At 41.2% G+C, this 24,064-nt stretch overlaps 1 protein-coding gene and 1 long non-coding RNA gene across 7 annotated transcripts in view; one reads left to right on the top strand and one right to left on the bottom strand.

The window, feature by feature from the left end:
• Positions 1 to 20,453, top strand: part of LOC113489726 (cyclin-dependent kinase 7) — a 74,255-nt gene extending 53,802 nt beyond the window's left edge. For 4 of the 6 annotated variants that reach the window (XR_003400087.1, XR_003400089.1, XR_003400088.1 and 1 more), the window contains 2 exons: positions 1,487 to 1,665; positions 1,945 to 1,979. Coding sequence is in view for 2 of the 6 variants with exons in the window: in XM_026865732.1 (XP_026721533.1) it covers positions 1,487 to 1,665; positions 1,945 to 2,027; positions 4,948 to 5,041; positions 6,603 to 6,814; positions 7,623 to 7,718; positions 10,556 to 10,682; positions 12,328 to 12,394; positions 16,771 to 16,810; positions 17,481 to 17,628; positions 17,931 to 18,078 (1,194 nt within the window). In the remaining 4 variants the exon portion in view is untranslated. Of the gene's footprint in view, positions 1 to 1,486; positions 1,666 to 1,944; positions 2,028 to 4,947; positions 5,042 to 6,602; positions 6,815 to 7,622; positions 7,719 to 10,555; positions 10,683 to 12,327; positions 12,395 to 16,770; positions 16,811 to 17,480; positions 17,629 to 17,930 lie in introns of those variants that run through there. The other 2 variants (XM_026865732.1, XM_026865731.1) reach the window with 1 other exon arrangement.
• Positions 1 to 24,064, bottom strand: part of LOC113489727 — a 28,596-nt gene extending 4,532 nt beyond the window's left edge. The window contains exon 1 of the long non-coding RNA XR_003400091.1: positions 20,464 to 24,064. This is a non-coding gene — a long non-coding RNA (uncharacterized LOC113489727). The remainder of the gene's footprint in view (positions 1 to 20,463) is intronic.

Raw genomic sequence — 24,064 nt, 5'->3', positions numbered from 1 at the left:
GAAGTTGTGATAGAGAGGATGGGGATTGCTGCCTCTGTGCCACCTGGTTGTGCTTTGGTCTTTTTCCACTGAGGGCAGAAGGCACCAGAGCTTGCTGCCCTGCAGCCCCATTCGTGACCCTTCGACTGGTAAAACTGCCCAGTATGGTTTATGCAAGCTGGATTACTGAAGCAACCCAAGTCTTTTGCTGTAAAGCATGGGAAGAAGGAACAGGGTCCCCAGGATGAAGGGATAAGCAGTAAGGGACAGTGTGCTTGGTTTGTGTGACAGGGTCTGTGGTAGCAGGGAGGGGGCTACAGCGGTGGCCCCCTGTGAGAAGTTTCTCAAAAGCCTCCCCCAGCTCCAAGTCATACCCATCTCTGGCCAATTAGCGATGGTGGTTGTGCCTCTGTGATAACGTATTTAAGAAGGGAAACTGTGATGGGGTTGGGGGACTTTGAGGACAAGTTACAAGGAGGACACCAGTGTGAACACTGAGGTCAGTGGAAGGAAGGATGGGGGGGGTGTGGGGGTGTGTGCCAGGGCAAAAACCCACCCTGTATCCCATGGTGAGAGGGCAGGGCCATGCTTCCTGCCACCCATGGAGGTCACTGGAGGAGCAGAGATTCACCTGTGGCCTGTGGAGGACCCCGGGACTCTGTGGGAAGAAGCAGCCCCCATTGTTGCAGTTCAGCGCTGAGGGGTTGCAACATGTGGAGGTGACCCATGCTGGAGCATATCAAGAAGAATGCATCCCTTGGGGAGGGCTCACAGTGGAGAGAGTTTGTGGAGGATTGTCTCCTGTGAGAGGGACACGGAGATCAGGGGGAGGAATTCAGAAGAGTGCTTCCCCTGGCTTGGAGGAAGAAGTGATGGACTGACTCCATCTCCCATCCCCTGCCCTTGCATTGCTGAGGAAGGGGGTAGAGATATCGGGGAAGAAAATTGAGCCCAGGAAGGAAGGAGTGGTGAGGGGAGGTGTTTTTAAGATATGGTAACACTTATCACCATCCCATTCTCTTTGTTAAGCGTCGTTGTTAGTGTTTTGAAATAGTGTGATGTTCTTTTTCTTCCTCTAAGACACCTGTCTTTTGCCTCTGACCCTTCCCTGTCCATATCTCAATTCCTAAGCCTTTTGATTCATTTTTTTCTTCTTCCCAGTACTGGGGGGGAAAAGGGGTGATTGAATGGCTGTGTGGTGTTTGGTTGCCCTCTGGGCACAAACCACAGCAGGTAGATTGGCTTAAGCCAACAGAGTTGAAGTAAAGTCAGGTGAACTTATGCCCCAAAGTGTCTGGAAGGAGTTGAGAATGGAGGCTCTGGAAAACTCTGGTCCCATGTGTTTTACATTTCTTTATATCTCTTGAACCCTTAAATCCAGGCTGAAGTGTATCAAGAGTGAAAGGTGTTAAATGAAGCTGGTGAAAATTCAGTGTTGTATATCATAGACATGCTTGGTTACGAGGAACCCTGTGTCCTATCTAACATCTTGTGTTGTGCTTTTCAGATTCCCTTCTATGAGCAGATGTGCAAGGGTATTCAGGCGGGTGAGATGTGCGAGAAGTTGGTGGGATACTCTGCAGTGTACAAAGTCTGTTTTGGAATGTCCTGTTTCTTCTTTTTGTTCTTCTTGTTCACCATCAAAATTAACAGCAGCAAAAGCTGCCGAGCATACATTCATAATGGGTAAGTATTTGACTGCTTAATTTCCACTTCTTTTTACAGGTTTGTGCTGCCTACTTTCCAGTTGGGTGTAGTACTAGGGAAAAAAAAAAACAAAACAAAAGTTGATTTTACTGCTTTTGTCAGAAATAATGCAGTCAAGTGAAAACTAACGCATCAATCAGTTATCAAGAGCTGGGTTTTTTCTCTTGTTGGGCTTTAAATAGATTTCTCATGGTACTTGAGTTGAAGACCTCTAATTCCTATTACAACCAGATTTTTTTTTCCCTCCCTCTCATGCAGATTCTGGCTGGTTAAACTTATACTTCTGGCAGCAATGTGCTCAGGAGCCTTCTTCATTCCCGATCAGGACACTTTCCTCAATGGTATGTCCTTGTTTTGTTACGCTGCTTTGTTCTGTACTACCTCGTGCATGGTTATAAATCCTAAAAGGTCCAATCAACATGAATATTGCCTTATTTCCTCAAGTAAAGCTGATATGGTCCAGGTGCAAAAGGAGTATTTGGAACTGTCTGGAGGGAACTCTGTGTGCACAGAGTATTTGGTCTTCATATGAATGAGCAGTAAAGAGTGTGGGTTTTCTGACCAAGAACAGGCCAAATGGTGGGTAAAAATGCCACTGTGGTGCTGTCTTGCAAATTCTTTAAGAAGTAGGGAGCTGTAATGGTGCACAAGAACTTGCTCACTCAAGAATGCAGCGCCACATGCTAGTTTGGCTTGTGCAGGTAGCTGTGCTGCAGTGCAGCAGTCAGGGTCAGTGCTGCACGGTGGAGAGGTGCCAGTGCTCAGGGGGTCACAGTGACCTGCCAGGTGTTTGCTGCCTGGAAACCTGCAATGCCACAAAAGAATTTGGGATGCTGTTAGCTTTCAGGTTGGTGGCATAAATACAGTAAGGTAAAATTAGACCTCTTGGTGTGTGTTACAAGTGCTCTGCTGAGGATGCCATGCCTGAAGCATTTCCAGTTTTAAAAGATGCCCTAGCACCACACAGGCACACTGGTACTGGCCCAGTACTTAAATGCTAGCTCTGGGAGGAGGCTTCTCTCCAGCCTTTTGTGGGCTAGGAGCAAAAATCCCAGTGATACTGAGATGAGTTCATGCTCTTCAGTTTGCCAGGTACTTGTAGGCCCTTAAGCTGTTGAGTCTGGGCAGGTAGAAAGGGGTGGCATCAGTAATGCAAAGGAGAGGTTGTGTGTGCTGCCTGCTTCCACTAAGACTTGCTTGGTTACCTGTGTTTTAAACACCAATCTCCTCTAGCTAGATGTTTAAAAAGGGAAGTGGAAGGAGTAACATGGAGGAAGAGAATAGAGTGGGCAGACATACTGTGAACACAGTGCTCTGGGAAACTAAATTAAAACCACTTCAGGTGTAAAAAAAAACCCAACACTGACAGGTGTAATTCGGCTTCATGCTCTTGCTAGCTGTTTGATCCTGGGTCAGTTTGATGCCCCAGAAGTGAAGGGCTCCTTATCCCTATTCCTCCTCTCTGTGAAGTCATAGAATGTCTATGTTCTTGTCCTTAGTATCTAATCACTGTTTGGATTAGAAAGGTGTAGCAGTGCAATCCATTGTATTCATATTCAGACTGTCATCTTTGCAAGTGACCCTTTTCATGGTGAAAAATAATTAAGAATTGAGATGTCTGGGGAAAAGGGAAAACAGAACTTTTTGTGCTGATGAGAGTGCTGTCTGCCAACAGCACTCTAACCTAGTGTGGAGATACAGTGTAAGAAGCTTTCTTCCCCAAATTAGGCCTTGACTTTTCTCTATAAAGCAGTATTCTGCATATCTTGCTAAACTGTCCTCCAGTCATCCCCTGAATTTGAGATATACAGATAATTTGGGTATCGTGTGGTTTTATTTTCCTTTTTTTTCCCCTCCCATCAAGAAGGGTGTTTGGGTTTGGTGGTTTGGGGGTTTTTTTTGAGCAATCTCTGTTTGCTTATTTTTTCTTTTAAAAAAAAAAAAAAAAAAGGTCTTGTCAAGCTTCCCATACTTAGCAGTTTCTTAATCATGGAGGAGGAGTACTACATGCAAGCACTAGGTTTGTGTGGGCTATAGTGGTAAATCCACATTGGCCGTGCTAACCTTATCTGTGATGGATCCATAAAACATCCAGCAGTGTCCTGCCTGTGGCTGTGGGAGATCCTGAGAATCTGGCTGTTTAATTACTCACTCCATTCGTGGTCTGCTTTTTCCTGTTCTACCTCTCCCAAACATATATGTACACCTTGTTCCTTGCCTATTTTTTTTTACATTCTAGCTTCTTCCAGTTTTTGATTTCTTTTTTTGAAGAACAGCATGCTTATCAAGTACATACAATACATTTAGCCAAACCAGACAAAAGGCATTTTTTCATGCTTCCAAAAAAGGAGCTTATGGTACAGTATTAAAAAAAAAAAAAATTAATCTCTACATCATTTGCTAAGGGTAACATACACTGATCTGTTCTTCCACTTTGCTTATACAAGTTTTTTTCAAAACAAAAATACAATGGTAGGATATGGCTGAAATTTGCTAATGCACTTCCTTGGTCGCCTTTACTGAAATCCTCTGCACACCTGTAGTCATTTATAGGCTATGCATTGCACAGCAGCACCTGCTTTATATGCAACTAAACTTTTAAATAGGTATCTGTATTTCCTTACAGACTTCTGATGTTGCACATAAAAGATCTGTTGTCTGAAGTATCCAAACAGCTACCCAGTTACAGTATATGTAGGTCAATGGTTAAGTAGTCAAATGGCCTGTCTTAGAACTAGTCAGTGAATACCAAGTATTCCTCTCTCTTTGGGAGTGGCTCAGGACAGCATTTGTAAATAGATAAGCTCCACCTTTGTTTTTATGTGGTACAGGAATCTTGAAGTGAAGAAATTTCCCTTTTTAGTACTGGGCTCCAGTACCTTGCAATTTCAGGGTTTAGATTCCTGTAAAATGCCTTCACACCACCTCCCTCCCACCAGCCACAAATAAAGGTTTCAGTATTTTCTGTCCGAATATAGTAACTTACCATGTCCACAAAAATTCTCTAGGTTAGGGAAACTCAGTAGATGTCCTAACAGTCTTATTTTTAAAGTGTACAGGTTGCAAGCTGAATTCACCAGGGAGCTAATTTTAAGTTAGGTGAGTTGTCCTTTCAGCTGAAATCTCTCATCTCCTGCTACATCTGTGGACTTTGAGATATTCAAACCATGTAACAGCTTCACTGCATAGACAATAATTCCATTTTATCTCAAGGGAAAGATGACTTCAGTTTGACCTATTTTCTGCCTCTCTGCCTTGCAGCCTGGCGCTATGTGGGAGCAACAGGAGGTTTCCTTTTCATTGCCATTCAGCTCATCCTGCTTATTGAGTTCACACACAAGTGGAATAAAAATTGGTATGTGTTGGGCAACTAGCTATTTGCATAAAATTCTGGTGGACTGCCAAACAATAGAGTTCTCCTGACAAAGAATTTAAGAGTAGCATGGATGTAATTTCTAAAGAAGACACTTTAATGACAGTATTTAGAGCTGTTTTATCTTTGCGTCATTCATTTTCTCCTTCCTCAGCAGAGGTGTTTCCTCCTTATTCACGTATACTCTGCTGATTTATTCTTAACCTGAATTAATTGGCTTTCAATAAGCAAAATGGGATGCAAAAACCTTTTACATTAAGTTGGTTTATATTTTATATGAAAATATACCTGCTAAGAAACAAGGATGGTGCAAGAGAATAAGACTGGATTTGCAAAATGTAACAGTTAAACTGTGTGCGGTGATGTAAACTGATAAATCCTGCTTTTATGTGTCAGCTTAACACACTTTTTTTTTTTTCTTGACATGAGAACTGCTACTTTTTCTTCAACTTCTCTGCTTTCATCTAAATATGCATGATTCCATTATCAACCCACATATGCACCATTCTGGCATTGACTTAAATTTCTGGTTTAAGCATATTTGCTATTACCTTCATAGCCCTTAGCCTCTTGTTAAATAATTTAAGATATTTAAGTTGTCCTCCCACATATACACAGGAACTCCTACCTCCACCCTTTCTGTCTCATTTCTTCCTCTACAAACCTTTGCAGTCCTCTCTTGGTCTTGTTAGCATACTGACTGCTAAGAAACAGTTTTAGGAAACCTTTGGGCTTTGTTACATACCTGTTTTCAAGGAGGAAGAGGTGAGATCTCCTTACACCACAGATATTTTTACTACTGATTACTGTAGCTGCTTTTCTGAGGATTAAAGATTTCTAGCAGCAGCATTTAACTTTAGCACTCTCTACGTTAGATATTCTTTTAAAATAAGTCATGTTTCCAGAAAACAACAAAAAAACTGCCACACCCAAAAAAACCCTTCCATGCACCAAAAAGCCCTTTGTGCCAAAACAACATTTTTAGTTGCTCCTCCTAAAACAGTTTGGAAGGTGAAGAGAGGAAAACAAGATGAACCATGCTTTAGCTGGGGGAGACTGGTGGTATAGACCCAAATGGAGAGGCGGCTTTTTGAGCAAAAGGGTAGTAAAACTGTAAAGTTAGTGCAAAGGTCAGAAGAGAGGCCATGTCAAGCAATATGCCTTTGCTGTACTTGTGTGAAGAGCATGGCTTGCTAGCTGAACCTGGGGCATTCCGAGGTCCCGCTGAGGAAATCCCTGAAGTATTGAGCTGAGATGCGCTGACAGGCAGATCCTTGAGATTGTAAGTTCTAGGAGTCATGCTAGGCTGTAATTACAGAAACAGCTGGGCATGATAATACAGAAGATAAATACTAATGCTAAGGAATGTCTTCTTCTGTTTTGTGGGAGGAACCTTGCAAGGGCCTATGTTGGTGTAGTGACATACATTTCAAGAAAAGTAAGCACTGCGTTTTGTTTTTGAGGATATGAACTATTCAGGTATTAGAATATTATTTTTTGGGGAAGGGAAGACAAAGATAAGGTGCTTGTCTCTTCTCCCCAGGACTGCGAGTGCAAACCACAAGCAGATGTGGAATGGTTTGCTTGCCCTGGTCACTCTCATCTTGTACTCCGTTGCGGTGGCAGCCCTGGTCCTCATGGCTCTTTTCTACACGCGCTCTGAGGGCTGCGTGTACAACAAGGTCCTGATTGGTGTTAACGGTGGTCTGTGCCTCTTTGTCTCACTGGTGGCCATATCACCTTGTGTCCAGAATCGTGAGTCTGCTGACCTCTCTTCTCCTGGGTTTCTAGTGCTTCCACAGTTGTGTGCCTGGAGACATGAGCCGTGTTCTGGGCAGAAAGTCTCATCGTAGTCAGAGCTGGTACTGCTCTTGCCCCTGCCCCTTTATCTACACTGTAAAGTGCTGTTGCTGGTCATCAGCTCAGCTTCTGAAACTAGACATTTTGTGTGTGCCATCAGGCAGTAGTACTGTAAAGAACAACCATGTACTGATGGCTGGTAATGTGTTGTGGACCTTACACAACTCTTGCAGTGGTAGCAGTTGAGGTAATAGCTGTCAAACTCATTCACCACTGATTTACCATTTACTTTTGACTTCTTGTGATTTAGCATCTGTAAAGTTTGGGCCTGAAGGAGTTGACAGCACTATTTCATGCTTCAGTATATTTTATGTGTGCTGTTAGTATCTTGCATACATTATACCTGGAAATAGTATTTTGAGTGACTCCACAAATTTTACAGACAAATAAAACTATTATGGCAGCTTGAAAATAACTTTTGAAAAGCTGGTGCTTTTGACGAGAGCAAAGGGGGTGATTGTTTACTTACGTGGGAATCTTTAATGCCTTTCTAAAACAGCCAGCAGAACTAAAGGGCAGACTCTTTTCTCTTTACGTGCCAGTGGAAATGTATCTAAACTGCCTGAAAGACTTATGAACTACTTTAAGTAAAACATAAAAGATACTCTTCGGAAGTACAGTAGTGTGCTCTTCTTTAAATGAATTTCTTTTTCAGTTTGTTAAAATGTCACAAAAATCACTTATTTTCCTCTTTCTTGTAAAGGCCAGCCCCATTCTGGTTTGCTGCAGTCAGGAGTTATCAGCTGCTATGTCATGTACCTCACTTTCTCAGCACTATCCAGCAAGCCACCAGAAACCAGTAAGTTATCTAATGCTTTATATAAATTCTTTTAGATACATCATGTATTAGAAGCAAGTGTTTAGTAAACCTGAATTAAGTTCAGGGATATAGGTTTGGTCTGTTCTGGCCTATGCAGAAGAAATCACAAATACTAAGAATAACTCTGTACAGCACAGATACTGTGCAGTTGGCACTCTCCATGTACCTTAAATACTTTGGTCTAGGGGATCTTAACTTACCTTGGGTGAGTTGTATCTGTTGCACCAGAGCAATTCCAGCCTGTTTCCTATGGGCAGATCTCCCAGAGTCTTGTAGCCTATTCCTCATGTGGGCAGTGCATGTTCTTGTACGATAGGGCATGACTAAATACATAATGTGTTTGGTCGCATGATGGGAAAGGAGTTGAAACAAATGGCTCTTGGCTGCCTCTGGAAGATGCTGAGTGATCAGCTCCATCCAAACGTTTACTGGGTCCACCAGCAGTTAGGTGCTGGCCATCAGACCAGATACTAAAATCACTTATTTTCTCCTAGAATTGGTTCTATCTAATGCTAGATAGCCTTAGCTCTGGACTCCTAACAGCGCAAAAACTTGAGTAGAACTTGGTTTTTGTTTTGAGAGGAAACATTCTGAGAAGAGACTTGGAGTTATGTTGCAGTTGTTTGAGATGATGCTGTTCTTCAGCAGAGTTCCTGTACTCCACTTGCCTTCTAATCACTCGCCTAGCAAGCCAGGAGTAGGGAACTCCCTAGAGTTTTAAGTTCTCAATGCTACAAAAACGCATCGAGACTTTACAAGCATAAGTCACTGTTTTCTTTACCCAGGGAACCATCAGATTCACCTTTTTGGACAGGGAGCGTTATTTTTGCTTAAAGACTTTTTTAGTTCAGATTAGTAAGGCTAAAACCCCCTTCTTTTATTATTGCTCAACTTCTATTGTTGAATAGTTGAAACAACAATAACTAGAGGAAAAGAAGTCTGTTGGCAGGAAGAAGTTTTTACAGAGACCTCCCAAGAAGAAGAGGGAGAGATGGGGGAAAGAATCTATTTCTGTCACACTTGTGTAGGCACAGGCACACATACAAATGTGTTCTAGAGCTAAGAAGGAAAGGGAGACAGTATTTAGGTGGAAGATTTACTTATGGAGTTTAAGCAGTGTTTTTGAAGGAATGTAGAAGTTAATTCCAAAAGCATCTGAATTACTCCTAAGAATTGACACAGTGTAGCCTCATGTTATTTCATGCTTGTGACAGTCAAAGCCTTCAGCAGTTAAGTGAATGCTCTGATGCTTCTTGTATGTATTGCAAGTGTGGTTATTGCATTTGTCAGAGTATGCTTCAAGCATGCTCTCTCAGACTTCCTGATTCAGATGTTCCTCATTGTCTTCCCAGGCCAGAGAACCCTCATGGTTGTCATCTGCTCTGATAGATGCTCCTTTCTCCCATCTGTGTGACAAGAACTCTCATACTGGCTGTGCAGCTTTTACAGTGGCATATGCTGGAGAATGTATGGGGTGCTGGCACTTATTAAGGTGTCCCATGCCCTATCACTCAGATTTGCCATTAACTTACCTAATGTTGACTCATTCCTCAAGGAGAGACTTCCAAATTGGTCATCTTGCAAATAGACAAACGAGGCCTGAAGAAAATGCAAGCTATAAGTATTTATTTGCAACACCCAAAAATAGGAGTTGCCAATGTCCTTTAAAGGAATGGGCAAACAAAATGTAATGTCTGCTGAACCTGTGCTTATCACAGTGTGCATTAGCTTTTTAGCTTTTTAGTGCCAGAACTAGCTAAAAGGCTTGCCAAACAGTGCACCTACCTTGCAGCAGAGGCATCCCTGACAGATGCAGGTGGGGCATTCTGCACATCTCTGGCCAAGGTGTTCCATAAAGGCTTGTCATCCCTTCTTTTGCCCCTGCCTCAGCTCTGTCCTTGCTGTGTGCTGATAGAGCTGTTTGTTCAGCCCTGCAGGGCAATGCAGTCTTCTTCCACCAGATCAGGCTTTGAGTTTATTTTTAACCTGGATGTAGCCTTTGCTGTATTTTCCCCTCTGCCCCTATAAACAGTTGTGCTGTCCCAGTGGGGATGCAGTGTGGCTGCTGGAAGGAAAGAGATGGGAACACACTTTGCCTTAAACAACATTGGCTCAAAAAACTCTTGGTTTGAGATAAAGTGCAGCTGTAATCTCTTGCTTTGGAGTGATGCTGTAGGCTACTAGTCTACCTTGCCTTGCCTTGCCTTGCCTCCAAGCAGACACCAAAAACCTAGATGCATTTTGGAACATCAAGGACTGAACTGGTTTCATTTCAGGGACCTGGAAGTAGTATTTGCTTAGATGTTAAGATAAAATCTTGCCTATAACTGGTGCATCTCCTTTTCTTTGGCCTTCTATATATCAGTCTGAGCACAGGGCAACTACACACCACCTTTTTCACTGAGTATGAATTTCATAGTTATCCTCAAGGCACCGCTACTGTCAAAGAAATTTATGGCCTCGTGTCTGTACTATCTTGTTCTTACATGGCTTTGTAGAGTTGGGTGAAGTGTTGATAAACTTCCAACTTATTTCTTAGTTCACCAAGCAGTCTTTTTTCCTTGTCTGTCTGCTCTGGTCAAACGAGAAATTTTAGTACTTCACTGAGTTACATTTTTGTTTTGCCCAAAACACAGAATCTGCCAGGTAAGATTTACAGAATTTTTAAAAGATAGATAGAAACAACTGAAACGTACCTACCCTGTGTCTGAAGTAATAAAAATACTTCACTGAAAACCTTCAGTCTGAAGACTACTTTGAAATGCAGTGAAATGAGCTTTGCTAACTGTTCTTTTTGTTTGCTCTGTTTTTTGAAGTCCTGGATGAAAGCAATCAGAACATCACAATCTGTGTACCTGAATTTAGTCAAGGCCTGCACAGAGATGAAAACTTGGTTACTGGCCTGGGTACCACCATTTTGTTTGGCTGCATTTTATATTCTTGGTAAGTCTGGGAGTTTGCAGTTACCTCACTGTAAATACAATGTTGTGGTCCAACTAGTAAAGGCTTATAGCAGGCCTCATGCAGACAAAGGAAGGAGTAGAACAGAACTGAGCTGGAAGGTTCACATTCTCAACAGTTTGAGAATGGGTAGATGTTTTAGCCAAAAATGTTCAACAAGTAATATCTGAAGGAAATATATTTCATTAAAACCAAATAGAGCAATTTACATCTAGAGACGGAGGGAAAAAATTCCGAGCTGTCCATGATCCCAAAAAGTCTCAGGGTGCTTTGATTCTGTGTTTACTCTTTCTGTAAGAAAAAGTCTGTGCAGTTATGTCCTTGTAAAAAAGCTATCTGAAATTTCTGTAGTTTCCTGGCAGAGGCTATGACTGTTCCTTGAGTGTCTTTAAAACAAATAAAACTGTGAGGGTTTAGGGCTTCCTTTGAACAAGAGATGAGCACAGTAATGCCATCAGCAATTGTCAGCAGTCTCCTGCTTTAAAAAGAATCTGTTTATGCCCATATAGTTGTGATTCTCACCTTGTATTATTGCAGTTCACATCAATAAATTAAGTCATGCTTAATTTATGGGGATAGGAGGGAGCTGCTGATGAGTGAAAGGTGATGTGTCATTTATTTTTGCTATGCAGGTTGCCAGGAGACAGCTCTGCCTGTCTGCTGCAGGTTTTTGGGCAGGTTGTGCTTCTGAATCAGTCCACTTTAAAATTCACATTCTCAAACTTCATAGTTCTGAAGTGAAAACAAGAGATTTTCTCAAGAGGTAGCACAGCTACTCTTTTTCTATCAAATATGCAGATGTTTTCCATTCAATTCTTATACAAAATATATGGATATCTTATATCTAGTTCCCATTAGAACAGTATTTCCAGTGCCTCGGGAAGGTGTTTCAGGAATGCAGGCAATGTTCATGTAGCCTGCGGGGGAAGTGCGCCATGTAGCTGTGGATAAGGCGGCCTTTAAGAGGCATGTTTTGAAGTACTGCTTACTGAAGGCTCGGTGTGTACAGCAAAGCATTAACGTGTCTCCATTTGGATAACAGGAAGTTTGCATTACACATCTTGAAAGGGAAAGACTGGACAAGAAATGTTTCTAATCAGAAGAAACTAGAAATGATGCCCCCTAGATGACTAGAGTCATGCAAGAAAGTGATTTCCAACAACTGCTACACTGATGATAGTAGTTGGTAGTTTACTTTTGAAAACTAACTGCTGCCAGTGGCCTGTTACTTCACTGGCAAAGCCTTCACAGAAATACTGAGCCAAAGTGATGGCTGTGAAGTTAATATAGCAGTATTTGTTCTGCAGGGCGGGGGAGATCTCTTCTGAATTGCAAATTGGAGGGTTTAGCTGTTTGCTGCTGTCTGATGGTGATGAATTCACCACCTTTCAGGAGTGACCTACTTTTAAACGCATGATTCAGACTGAGTTGGCCAGTGGCTGTCAGGCTGGTTTATACTTGTGCAGAACAAACTTTTCACATGCTTAGTGCTTGATGCTATATCCAGGCAAATGCTTAGCTTAGATGTGGGAGTAGACAATTTATGTTTGCTGCAGTGTTGGAAAATTACCCTATTGTGTTTATACATAGGCCTGAGGGTTCTGACACTATTTTCTTTTGCTCCTAGTTTGACCTCAACAACACGTGCAAGTTCAGAGGCATTGAGGGGAATATATGCAACACCCGAAACTGAAGTGAGTTCTTGCTTCCTCCCACAGGATTTCTGTGCAGACTTCCTCTTGTGCTTCTCTTGCAGTTGTTTTCATGGCTAAGTAATCTGTAATTAGGTGAAAACAAAAGCTTGATTGTAGCACTATGTGCCTCTGGGTATGGACTCGTTAGAAGACTTGTTCACATTGGCCCTTCTGCAGCTCTTGCTGCTCTGGTGGAGGTGCCTTTATGTACTGAAAGTTTGCTGCTCTTGCAGTTAACACCCTGCAGACTCCCTATAAATCTTGTGCTCCGCAGCAGCTCGTGTCCTTTTCGTTTAAAGTCTGCTGGGAAGCTATCAGAAAACGTGGAGGTGTTCAGTCCTGGTTGCCTTTGTTCTCATAGCAACTGACTACAATCCCAAGTTCCTATCTCTTATTTCCACACATAAGTACTTCCTTTCTTTTTGCCTATAATTTAATCTTGGATTATATTTCTTGTCCCAGTTTCAGCAGTACTGATACAGTATACTTCACATTTGCTAGTAGCCATGGTTAATAATTGTGGTAGTAGCTATAGTTACTGCACATATGGCAACAATTACAAGGTTCTGAAGCTTGGTCATCTGAGACTTTGAAGTGTGGTCAAGATGACCTTGATTAGCAATAAATTTATAAAGGATAGACTTTGATCTCCAAACCCTAAAAAATAAGTAGAACACCCTGGACCATAAAGAGAATGTCTGGGATTGTCTTGAGGATGCATTATTTGACAACCTGGCAAAGTGACTATTCCATCAATTAACTTGGCAATGAAACTAACTTTTGAGTGTCCTGAAAGTGAACTACCTTCATTATAATACTAAAAAACACCCCCACAGGTTAAAAAGACCCCTGCCCGGGTTAAGACCCTTCCCCTGAGTGTGCATAATAGTAGAAGCATTATGTAAGCCATATTATAATTGTAGGTTAATCACTAACCAATCAGAATCTAATAGGCACATTTGGAAAAGTACTGCCCTCTGATTTTTGTTTACAAAGAAGCATGAAAATCTGCTGTTGATATGCTTGATATGGGAAAAGTCCATGAAGCACCCAGGCCTGAGTAAATACAGGCTCTCTTCTGAGTGTGTTAAGATTGGTTTATTGCATGTCAGGCAGGAATCAGCTTTTCAGATAACAGTATGGGTTTCTTCATTCCACCTGCCTATTTTTTTGGCCTTCTTATTTTGGGAGCAGCCAGAAACACTGGGAAATTAGTGGGTTTTTGCTAAATGTTATAAATAAATTTAGACTCACCAAGATTTCAAACCGAATTCCAAATTTATTTTTGAATAGAGACAAGCAAACAGTGCTATGTCTCTCCTGGGTGTGCCAGGAGTCTCTGCTCCACCAAGACAAACACACACATAACACAACCGAGTTTTTTTATAGCGTAGTCCTTTTACATATTCATGAGGATGGTCATAAGTAAAGTTTCCTGGGCTTTTAGTAAAGTTTCCCGGGCTTTCCTGAGGTTTCCGTCATGGAGGAGAGAATGACTCAGCACAGGTGTTTTCGCAGTCATAACACAGGCTGATCACAACATAGTCCAAACATACTGCTGTCTGGTTTGGTGACGGAGGCCATCTTTGCTCCTTTCTTTAACAGGAGCAACTGGTCTAAACAACAAGAATTATGTACATGACACCTTATTTCCCTTAAACCTGTGGCTACATAAAAAAGTACAAAAGCATTTAAGGGTTCCATACTTAAGAGAGTTGCATTTTATCACTCATGTGGGCACAAATCAGACAAACATATCTCACACTAAGTAACAGCTACCCCTTACTTAGGCTTGCTAGTGTCACTTTTCAAATGTATGTATGTGTTTGGAGGATGAACCTCCATCCCTAGCTCGCTCTGTCTTGGTGTTACTTGCATCTGCAGTTTTAATTTCTGTTGTCTTTAAAAAGTCTTTAATTGGAGTGTTTGTGAGAATACAAAAATGCAGAAGTACTGGCTGAGGCACTTGATGGTTGCAATAGCTGGGTGTGGGTAAGCAAAACTTGTTTCACTGTGGGAGTCTGTCAGTGCTGGAGGAGCTTCCCTCTGGCAGGACAGCGTGACTGGACAGGGCACTGGGTCCAGCACTAAGGAGCTAAGCACCCGGTGGCTCCTCGTACTGGCCCCAGCCCCTGCAGGTGGGCAGCCTGCGAGCAGGCTCAACATTAAGCATCTAGTGCCTTCCTGCCCTGTGCTGAGGTGTGGGGACTGGAGGTAAACAAGCCACCCTGCGCGCTCACCCACCTTCCTCTGCCAGCATTATGCCATCGGAGCTCTTATCCAAGGGCTGGGGACTGCGGTGTGCCCTGTGTCAGGAGTAGTGGGCAGGTTGGAGGCAGCTGGCACAGCATGGATGCTGGTTGTCGTCCCCTCACCAGGAAGGTCTGACTCCTCTGCCACACTCCTCTCACCAGTAGGATTACTTCTGGACTGTTGTGCTTTAAAGAGTGGTACAAGAACCACTGAAAATAAATATAAAGAAATGAATGGTGAAGAGCAACTAATTGCACTCTTGATTGCCTTCCATGTGGCAAAGGGCCTTTGTCTCCTGTCCAGGAGTGTGAATGTAGCTCCACAGTTGGTTGGGTTGTACAGAGGGTCTGTCAATGTCTGTGCTGACGACAGCTGACCATTATGAGGCCCTAGCAGTGTGTGTGCCAGCATTGCTAATTTCATTGCTCTGTGTGTGCAAGGCCTTAATTGCAACTGATTAAAAAGTTTGAGGCAACCCAGCACTGGCCACAGAATGTGAGTGTGTGGCCCAAGAGGACCTCAGGTTGCCCTGTAGGTGAGGCTTAGCACAGCGGCAGAAAGAGATATGGAATAAGGATTTGATTTAAACTCTCAGCTAGTCTCTTAAAAAAGAATGATCTTTTTGGCTTTTGAGGAGTTTTTGAACCCAGTGAGTACATGTAATCATGGTGGACATGCAGGGTTAAAACTGCCATTTGATGTTTCTGTTGGGCACTTTACCTTAGAGGTAAATCAGATACCTTAGTATCTGATTTTTGGGAACATTAGGAAAACTTGCAGCTGTCCTGTGCCAAGGAAGGAGAGAGGCTAGAATGCAAAGTATAGAATTACAAGGGTAAGTATTTATGCATGTGCATGAGGTGTCACAGCCAAATTTGGGCACTCTGAATGTGGTTTTGCACAGGGTCCTTATACCCTTCAAGCATTCAGGTATAGCATGACTTGACTAATCACTAACACCCACACCACCAATTACTAGTCATAGTAAAGCTTTGCAAAGCAACTGTATTTCTGCAGCATTCTTGTTGCTTGTCTGTTGATCCAGACGTCCCTGGAGTCAGTCTTGTGATAGTTACTTAACTCTGATGCTGGGAGGGATGGCATTATCTTGGTTATCCAGAGGTATCTTTTATCCATCACGGACAGCTCTAAATTTCCAAGAAGCAAAGCCTTTATTTCCACGGCCAGGCTCTCCACTAAGACTCCACTAACCTCATTACATTGCAGTATATACTGTGAAATTAATATATGTTAAGAAAGTTTATACACTTTAATACTATAAAGACTGATTTATACAATAGTTAGGGAAGGGAATTTTCCTAACAGGTTTCATTTCCTTCATCAGACCACAACCAAAATAAATCCCAGAGTAGAATTTTATCAGAACAAATAAATGTTGGTGATGCACCACAGAAAGTGCTGGCTTTTACTGTGGTCTGCTGCAGAAAATGCACTTATTGGATAGTCAGCACCCTTTTCCCATTTACATTACTATTCGACATATGAAGTGTCAATTTCAGCTTTCCTTTTTCCATCAGTTAAAAAAGATTATTCATTTAAATAAAGCAGTAAAACCAGCTTTCTAGTTTTACTCATTCTTGTTGCTCCATTTCAGCAAAATCTTGCAAAGATAAGTACATTTCTGACTTAACACTTGGGCAGTTGTGATTTCCAACCTGTGCAGCAGGGTTCTAAAAGTTCCTTATACTTTCCTTTTAGTAGAGAAATTTTTAATTTAAAAAGCACTTAGATATACGTCTGAACAGGTAAGTCCCCTCTGAACTACCAATGTGTAACTACTTTACTGTGGCTTTTCCACCATTTTGTCATAATTATTTGCACCAGTGTTTGACCTTGAGTTATGTAAAATGGGTAGAGTAATTCTTAAAGAATGGTTCATTTGCTTCAAATCCTACTGAGTAGGTTTTTCCAAAGCTTAGAAACTGCTGTTATGAACTACTTGGCAAATTGTAATTTGAGTTTTGTGCTGGTTGGAAATACAAACCAGACTTTTCTAAATTAGTGTCTGTAACGCAGACATAACAGATCTTTCTTCACCAACTGTTAGTTTCTTTGCTATAAACACAGACTCTTACCCTTCCTGTTTGTTGTCTGTTCCACAGGTAGCTCGTTGCTGCTTTTGCTGTGTGCCTGATGGAGATGGTAATTACATTTTCACTTCACAATTTACCTCACTTGTGGCTTTCAGACCAAAGACAAGAGAGTAAGGACACAGCTGTAGATGCAGAGCTGCTTGTATCCTCATTCTGTAGCATTATCAAACTCAAGTAACTCAGGTGCACGAACAGGCTTTTTTCCTTTTGCAGGAAGCAAAAGATGTAACAATACTGTTTTAAAACAACAGGCTAGTTAATAATTCCTTAAAGGACATTCATTGCTGAAACATACAAAGAGTAATCTCTGCTCTTTGCATGCTTGTGGGTGTGCCTGACTGCTGGATTTTTGGCTCAGCACAGTTGAGCAGTGAGTTGGGAAGGGAGCATCCTGTCTACAGACCTGCTACAATCAGGGGTTTCAGCTTGGACTTGCTGGAAGAGTAAGGTACAGGTAGAGCAATTTAAATGCCCAAATTCTCAAAAACTAGCCAGTAGGCCAGGAAGCTGATACAAGGCAGGCTTTAGGTGACAGTTCAGTTTCTTTTAATAAAGGCTTAGACCCATGCCCTGAGGGCAAAGAAATGCTCAAGTGTTGCTCCATATCACACCTTGGTCAATAACACCATAGATGTTTTGCTATGTTCTTCGTGAAGCCAGCTGCTATTTTCTGTTCTCATTAAATTTGCAAAAGCTTTCTTGTTTCCTTTCACTTACAGCTGACGCTGAAGAGCACATTGAAAAAAGGGGAGGCCAGACTGTGATTTATGATGAGAAGAAAGGCACAGTGTACAGTTATGCCTACTTCCACTTTGTTTTCTTCTTGGCTTCACTCTATGTGATGATGACAGTAACTCATTGGTTCCAGTAAGTGAATTTCTTTAAAGCTGAGAAACTTATGTGTCTCAGTGTTGAAAGGGGAGATGGGAATGGGAACTAATGCCATTAGTGCATCTCCTCTCCTTAAGTAATAAGCTGGAAGAGACATTTAAAGTCTTTCACGGGTGATTCTTGAGGAAGATCTTGCTCTGTAAAGGGCTATTCTCCCCTTCTTCATGACTGGGTTAACTTAGTTGGGGTCTGTGACCCACTTGGTAAAACAGAGGATGCTGCAGTCTGAGATATGAATAGTGAGTTTATTGCTGCTTTTTTTTTTTTTTTCTTAACAGTTATGAAAGTGCTCAGATTGAAAAATTCTTCACCGGAACCTGGTCCATCTTCTGGGTTAAGATGGTCTCTTGTTGGGTTTGTGTCTGTCTGTACTTATGGACTCTTATTGCTCCACTCTGTTGCCCAACAAGAGAGTTCTCAGTGTGAACACTCAGAAGGTCCTTCTGTGTTTTTCTTTTTTTTTTTTTTCTCCTTGTTACAAATAAAATACAACAGTCATTTTGTGATGAGGAAACAGCCCATTTACAATAACGTACCAATTAGTAACTTTTGAGTCGGACTAAATAAATGATTGAAGACTTTTTTACCTATTTCAATTATCATGAACAATCATTACCCATGAATAAATCTCTTCCAAAACTTTGTAATGCTGATGTGTGGAGTGTAGGAAGAACAGTCGTTGCATAAACTGGAATAAGTGAGATGCTTTTCAGATAAGTGACAGTCTTTCTCTGGCTTCATTGGCAAGAAAAGAAAAAATAATGGTGCAGATAAATCTTCCTTCCTGTGAATGTTGTATATCTTCTAGCAAATATGCATTCCTTTTTATACTCTTTTATTAACTGTGTCTTTTACAGTTTGCAGTGATGATCTGGACTGCTGTTTTGTACAGCATATAATTCTTGCAAGTAGTATCCAGATAATTTTTTCCGAAAACATAGCTAAATACTTCTTTAGAAATAGAGAATATGTAAGAATTTGATTGCCAAAGCATCTACTAAAAATTGTTTATCTAAATATTGAATATATTAAGTTATTGTATACCTAGATTGAGAAAGGAATGTACCAATGATAATAGAGTATTTATTCTATTATAACTTTAAAAAGCATCTGAATATTTTATGCAATTCAGATCTGGTCCAGTTATTAACAGAAGGGGATTTCTACACACAAATACTTAAACTCTGAATTTTGTCCAACTTGGCTTTGCCAGGTCACTTAAACAGCAAGTTGTGTGTACTACATGGGGATTTAAGATACGGTACATTCTTTATTCAAAATGTTTGCTGTTGAGAAAATGCTGATTACAGGAGTGCTGCCAGTTGCTGTTAAAATTAAAAGTGGAGTACTCATTTACTTTTCTATCCTGCTCTTTCAATTTGATTCTAAAGATCTCCCAGGATCTTCAGTTCTGTTTCCATTTGTAATTTTATAATATTTTAAATGCATAGAAGGACTATGGTGCATCATCTTCCTTTTCTGCCGGTGTGTTGGTTGGGAAGTATTTGTTCTAACTGCTATATTTTAACACTCCTCTGTTGATGTTAGTTTTGCTGTTGTGATGGGACTTAGCCAACCCATTTGTTAATGGAGAGTAAACTTCTTTTGGAGAACTTCTATTCCAAGCAGTGAGGTAAGCAGTCAGAAAAACAAAACCAGAAGACAGAAATGTAGCAGCAGCTGCTGTAGTACAAATGAACTGACTTGACAATATTTAACCTTACCATATCACTTCTGTTTGCTTTAAGCAGATGATTTGGTGGCAGAGTAACAGCTCAGATGTCCTAAATGCTGAATGAGATTAAACCTACTATTAGTTTTCTATGTTCTGGTGGGATGAATTTAGGACTTAAACTAGTCCTGGAGGTTTTGTTTCCTCTCTCTCTCCCTCTCTCTCTCTCCATACAATGTGAAATATGCAGGATATAAACAAAACCGATTTAGCAGTTGTTTTACAAAAGATGATTGAGCCTTAAACCCAGTGCTTTTTGCAGAACATATAAAAGCGTGACATAGAGGCCAATAAGATGGACAAAATATTTGCATGCCTTATTTGTTCTGTTGCAGCAATTGATGGCTAATGCACACCTGGTGAGTAATCCTAATATAACAGATCTCAGTTTTCTTATTTTCATTACCAATTTTAGCTGCCTTGTTACTAGGGTATCCTAGGGCTTCTGTTCTGCCTGGCTCTTGCTAGGGATGTGATCTTCACAACCCTGTGCACTCTTACCTCAAATGAAATCTACAAATCTCCAGTCCTGTATACTTATACCACCTACCGCAGTGATTAGGAGCCTCAAAGTACATCTGTCATGAGATCTGAGGGAAGGTGGAGTCTGTCCACAGGTGACTCTCTTTGCAGATCTTCTCCTTGTTTGTGCCTAGGTGAAAAAAAAGCAGTTGAAGCTTAGCTTTGACATTGAGTTAGAAAAGCAACAAACAGCTCTGGAGAGGGAGACAGGGTTTTTTCTTTCCCTTTGCTTCTGCAGGGATGTTCTGATCTCACCAAGAGCTCTGCTAGTGTGGGAACCCGTCCATGTGTCTCTGCCTGCGTTTGGCATCCAGCCATGCAGATCCTTCTGCAGCAGGAAAAGGCCTTTGTTAATGCATTCAAAATCTCAAAGCCTTTATCAGTCCCATGTCTAAGATGAGAGCTTATGGGGTGTGCAGTGATAACTTGTCCCACCTAACTCATAGAAGCTATTCTGATAATCTTGATCCAGTGATAGAGCTGTGAACTGCAGCTGAGATAGTCCAGGTTCTTGCTCCTTCCTTGGTGAATGATGTTCCCTAAAGCATAGGAGAAACACTGTGGGAAAGGGCCTGAAAATAATTTTGAGAATCTATGTGTCCATGCTGTGGTCCCAGATCCAGCTATGGCTCTCAGGCCTCTCTAAGGAATCAGTAACTGGTGGCACCTGGGTGTGCAAAGCCTCTAGTTCCTCAATGAGGCACGGAGTCCTGCTGGCCAGGCAAATGTAACAGCTTTAGTGTTCAGTGTAAAATCTGTACTGTGAACTTCCATGTGCAACTACTTAACAAAACCCCCAGCTAGGGTCAATGTTTCAAATGCCCAGTTCATAGATTCTGAACAGTTCATGCAAATGGGCTTTTAAAACCTTTTTAAGAAGTGCCTTCATACCTATTGCTGTGATAGCTAATTCAGGTAGCACTGGAGCTGAAAAACCTGAACTGAGCCTGTGACTGAGTGCTGCTGCCTTGTACGTTACACCAGTTTGCACAAGACAGTCACACCCATGGTGCATGTGGAAGACCAAATAATCTGTGCTTGACAAACCTGTGGAGGATGCAACTGATTCGGATATTACTGTGCAGTGGAAGATGAACTGGGAAAACTCACAAATAGCCTGATGCTTTTGTGAATAAGTGAGTAAATGTCGCTTACATTTGCATGTAAACTGTAAACAGTTAACTTTCCCCATACCTGAAAGTGCAGATAACTGTTCTGCTTGAGGCAGTTCTCTGTGGATGTCTGTCCTGCCTTGTGCCACAAGTCGTAACTGAATTTGCTCCTGGACGTAAGTGAGCATGCATCATTTCTGTTTCCTAGTATTTTTGGTCTGTGTGGAGTGAGGAAGCTGTTGTTACATGTCCTGTACCAGGTTTCCTCTAGCTAAACTTGAATTTGACCTAATGCTATCGTTTAATGGACTCTTGGAGGAATAGACCATGTTGGCAGAAGTTAGTTCTGCTGGGAAGGTGAAATGCTTTTATTAGCGGTTTCCTACTTTTTCAAATTTGCTGTCAGAAGAAAGGTTATTTAGAACCTCACTGCTGCATTGCCATCTGAGACTAGAACAATTCCCTATTTTCTCATGAAGGCAACTGAGCTACAATCTTGACTGGTTTTTGTTTGGGGTAAAATCAGTGGGATGGACTCAGAGAGCAAGTCTTTGAATCCAATACCTGGCCTAACAAATGAGACCATAAAACCTTATTAAGAATCTGTGGAAAGCAGATGGATATGCTTGTTTGCTGTTTACCATCTAGTTCCTCAAAGCATGCAGGCAGCCCTTGCAGCTGTGTGCCAAGTAAGGAACTCCACTGTGGTCACTCTTACTGTTATTACGTGTTTGTGATACTCTCTGCTTTGTACTTCAAGCATTTCCATGAGGTTGAAAAAGCTTGTACTTGCCCAGCTAATTCAGTAAATCCTGGCTGGATTGGGTCACTTTTGTCTGAAACGGGTAATTCAGTGTTGCTAATGTATGCGTAGTCCAGAGAGAGGGTTTATCCCCTCACAGTAATCATAAACACTGCATGTCTATTTATTTATTTATTTTGTGTTTGAGCACCTTTTTACAAATCTAGAAGCGCTTTGAAATTATGAACTATGCACGTATAATTGCTTCATCAGCCATTTCTGGGCTAGAACATTGCTATTAGTGAAGCAACCATTGCACTTGTGAAAAAAGCTGGTTTTTAACAGCTCTCTGATTTTGACCAATGAATCAGGAAAATTTGGGAACTCAAAGTAGTGCTGCTCCAACTTTGGCTAGTAGCTCACAGTATCATGGGCACCTCTGAACAGGTTGGTAACAAAATAACCCACTGACTGCTTTTAAAACATGCTCTAACGATTTTATGCTGTAAACTGTTAGGCTTTTGTCCTAAGTAAATTGATGAAGCAAAATACCGTGAGATTGTAGCTGTGTGGCTAGATGAGCGAGATAATTTGCAGCTAAAGTTTTGCCTCATCTTTCCTTCTGGGCTTTAGATGCAAGGTCTTTTGCTTGCAGGCTGTATCTCCTCATTTTATTTGCCTTTTTCTCCTTGCATTTGTTTTTTAAAGATGTTGTAAACCTGCTTCACTCCCATTCTGCTTCCTGTCAAGCAGGATGTCTTTGGTGCTAGAAACTAGCGAAGACTTCTTTGCCAGGTCTCACTGATCCTTTCCTTTTTATAGCAGGACAACCTGCAGTGTTGAAGCGAAGTCAAGGATCATAGTTATTATATGGATTGGTTTTCCTCTGTGGAAACTGCTGCTTTGTTTTCTGAAGTGGCCTGCAAGTTTTTGTGGGAGGAAAACATAATCAGCACCATGACATTTTACTTTGTGTTTTCAATTTTGTAAACAGTAGTTTGAACTGAGTGTTTCACATGACTGTACAAGGGAATGCCAGGGGTCAAGTGCTTAGAAAGCTTTGGGGTTTTGGACTTGTAACAGGATACGCAGCTTGGGAATGTATGTCTCTACATTTCCAACATCCTGATGGCAGAATGCCCATGTGCCCCAGGATGGGAATGCAGACACACTGTGCAGGGTTTGAAGTAAAAACTTTGGAAGACTGACATGATGTCTGCTTTCTAATGCATGAAGAAACTGTGGGTTTCAAGTAGACCTTAAATCCTGTTTTGCTTTGTTTTTTTCTCAAACCTGGTTTCAACTCATTCCGCACCCGTTCAATAATGTTATTTTTTAAAAGTTGGAATTTATTTCAGATATAAGCCATGTGGGTTTCCCCCCCTTTGCCAGTCTCTGATAGTTCCAAGTGCGTAGCATACAGCCATTTGCAAACTTCTTCAGAGCCACAGTTGTCAGCTTTGAAACCACTCCACATCAGCTTAAAGCTTCCAGGGCTTTTTTTCACCAGAGCTGTGGGGTGCAGCACTGCAGCTGTGCTTTTGCCAAAGAAGCCTCAGTGTGAAGCCAAGAATAATTTTGGAAGACAATGGGGAAATAATGTCTCGTTACTCGTACCATAGCTTTGTTTTTCCTATTACCAGTACATGTCCAGGTGCTTAGGTGTCATTGAACATCCATGCAAACTTAAAGCAAGGAGAATTAACTTTAAGAGAAAATGGTTCAACTTGTAATATACAAGATGAGAAAATACTGACTAGGAACTTATGGCTCACTGTCTGCTTTTTGTTTACGACTGATGAATGGTGTTCAGTCTCCTGTACACCATGTTGGAAAACTGGATGCAAAGTAGTAAAAATGTAAAACTTTTTCTTAATGGTGAGGGGTTTTTAATTAGTCTTTTTCAAGGTTCTTAATATCTAAGGGAACTTTTTGGGTGTATGTGTGGTTTTATTTTACTAAATTGTAGCCCAGTGGAGATTTGCTAGTTTAACATATTTTGCAAGTGTTGTGATCTGTAGTAACTGTAACACTTTTAAGGATTGGTAAAGATTTCAGAATTGTAAGATCTCAATTGTAAAGGAGTCAACAGATTTGCCTTTTCAGAGCATGTTAATGGTTTATATGGACACTTCCTTTTGTATACTGACTGAATGTATCATTATAGATTTAATGTTTAATGGACCAATAAAGTTTTTCTTACATTTGAAATGAATCTTATGATATATAGAAGTTGAAAAGACAACTAATTTTAGGATAAACTTTTAAAATATATAAATATATGAGCTAAGCAGTTACAGAGCC

The sequence above is a fragment of the Athene cunicularia genome, assembly GCF_003259725.1.
Source record: "Athene cunicularia isolate RWA chromosome Z unlocalized genomic scaffold, athCun1 chrZ_part1, whole genome shotgun sequence".
NCBI classification, from domain to species: domain Eukaryota; kingdom Metazoa; phylum Chordata; class Aves; order Strigiformes; family Strigidae; genus Athene; species Athene cunicularia.
This window is presented reverse-complemented; position numbering and strand designations above follow the sequence as displayed.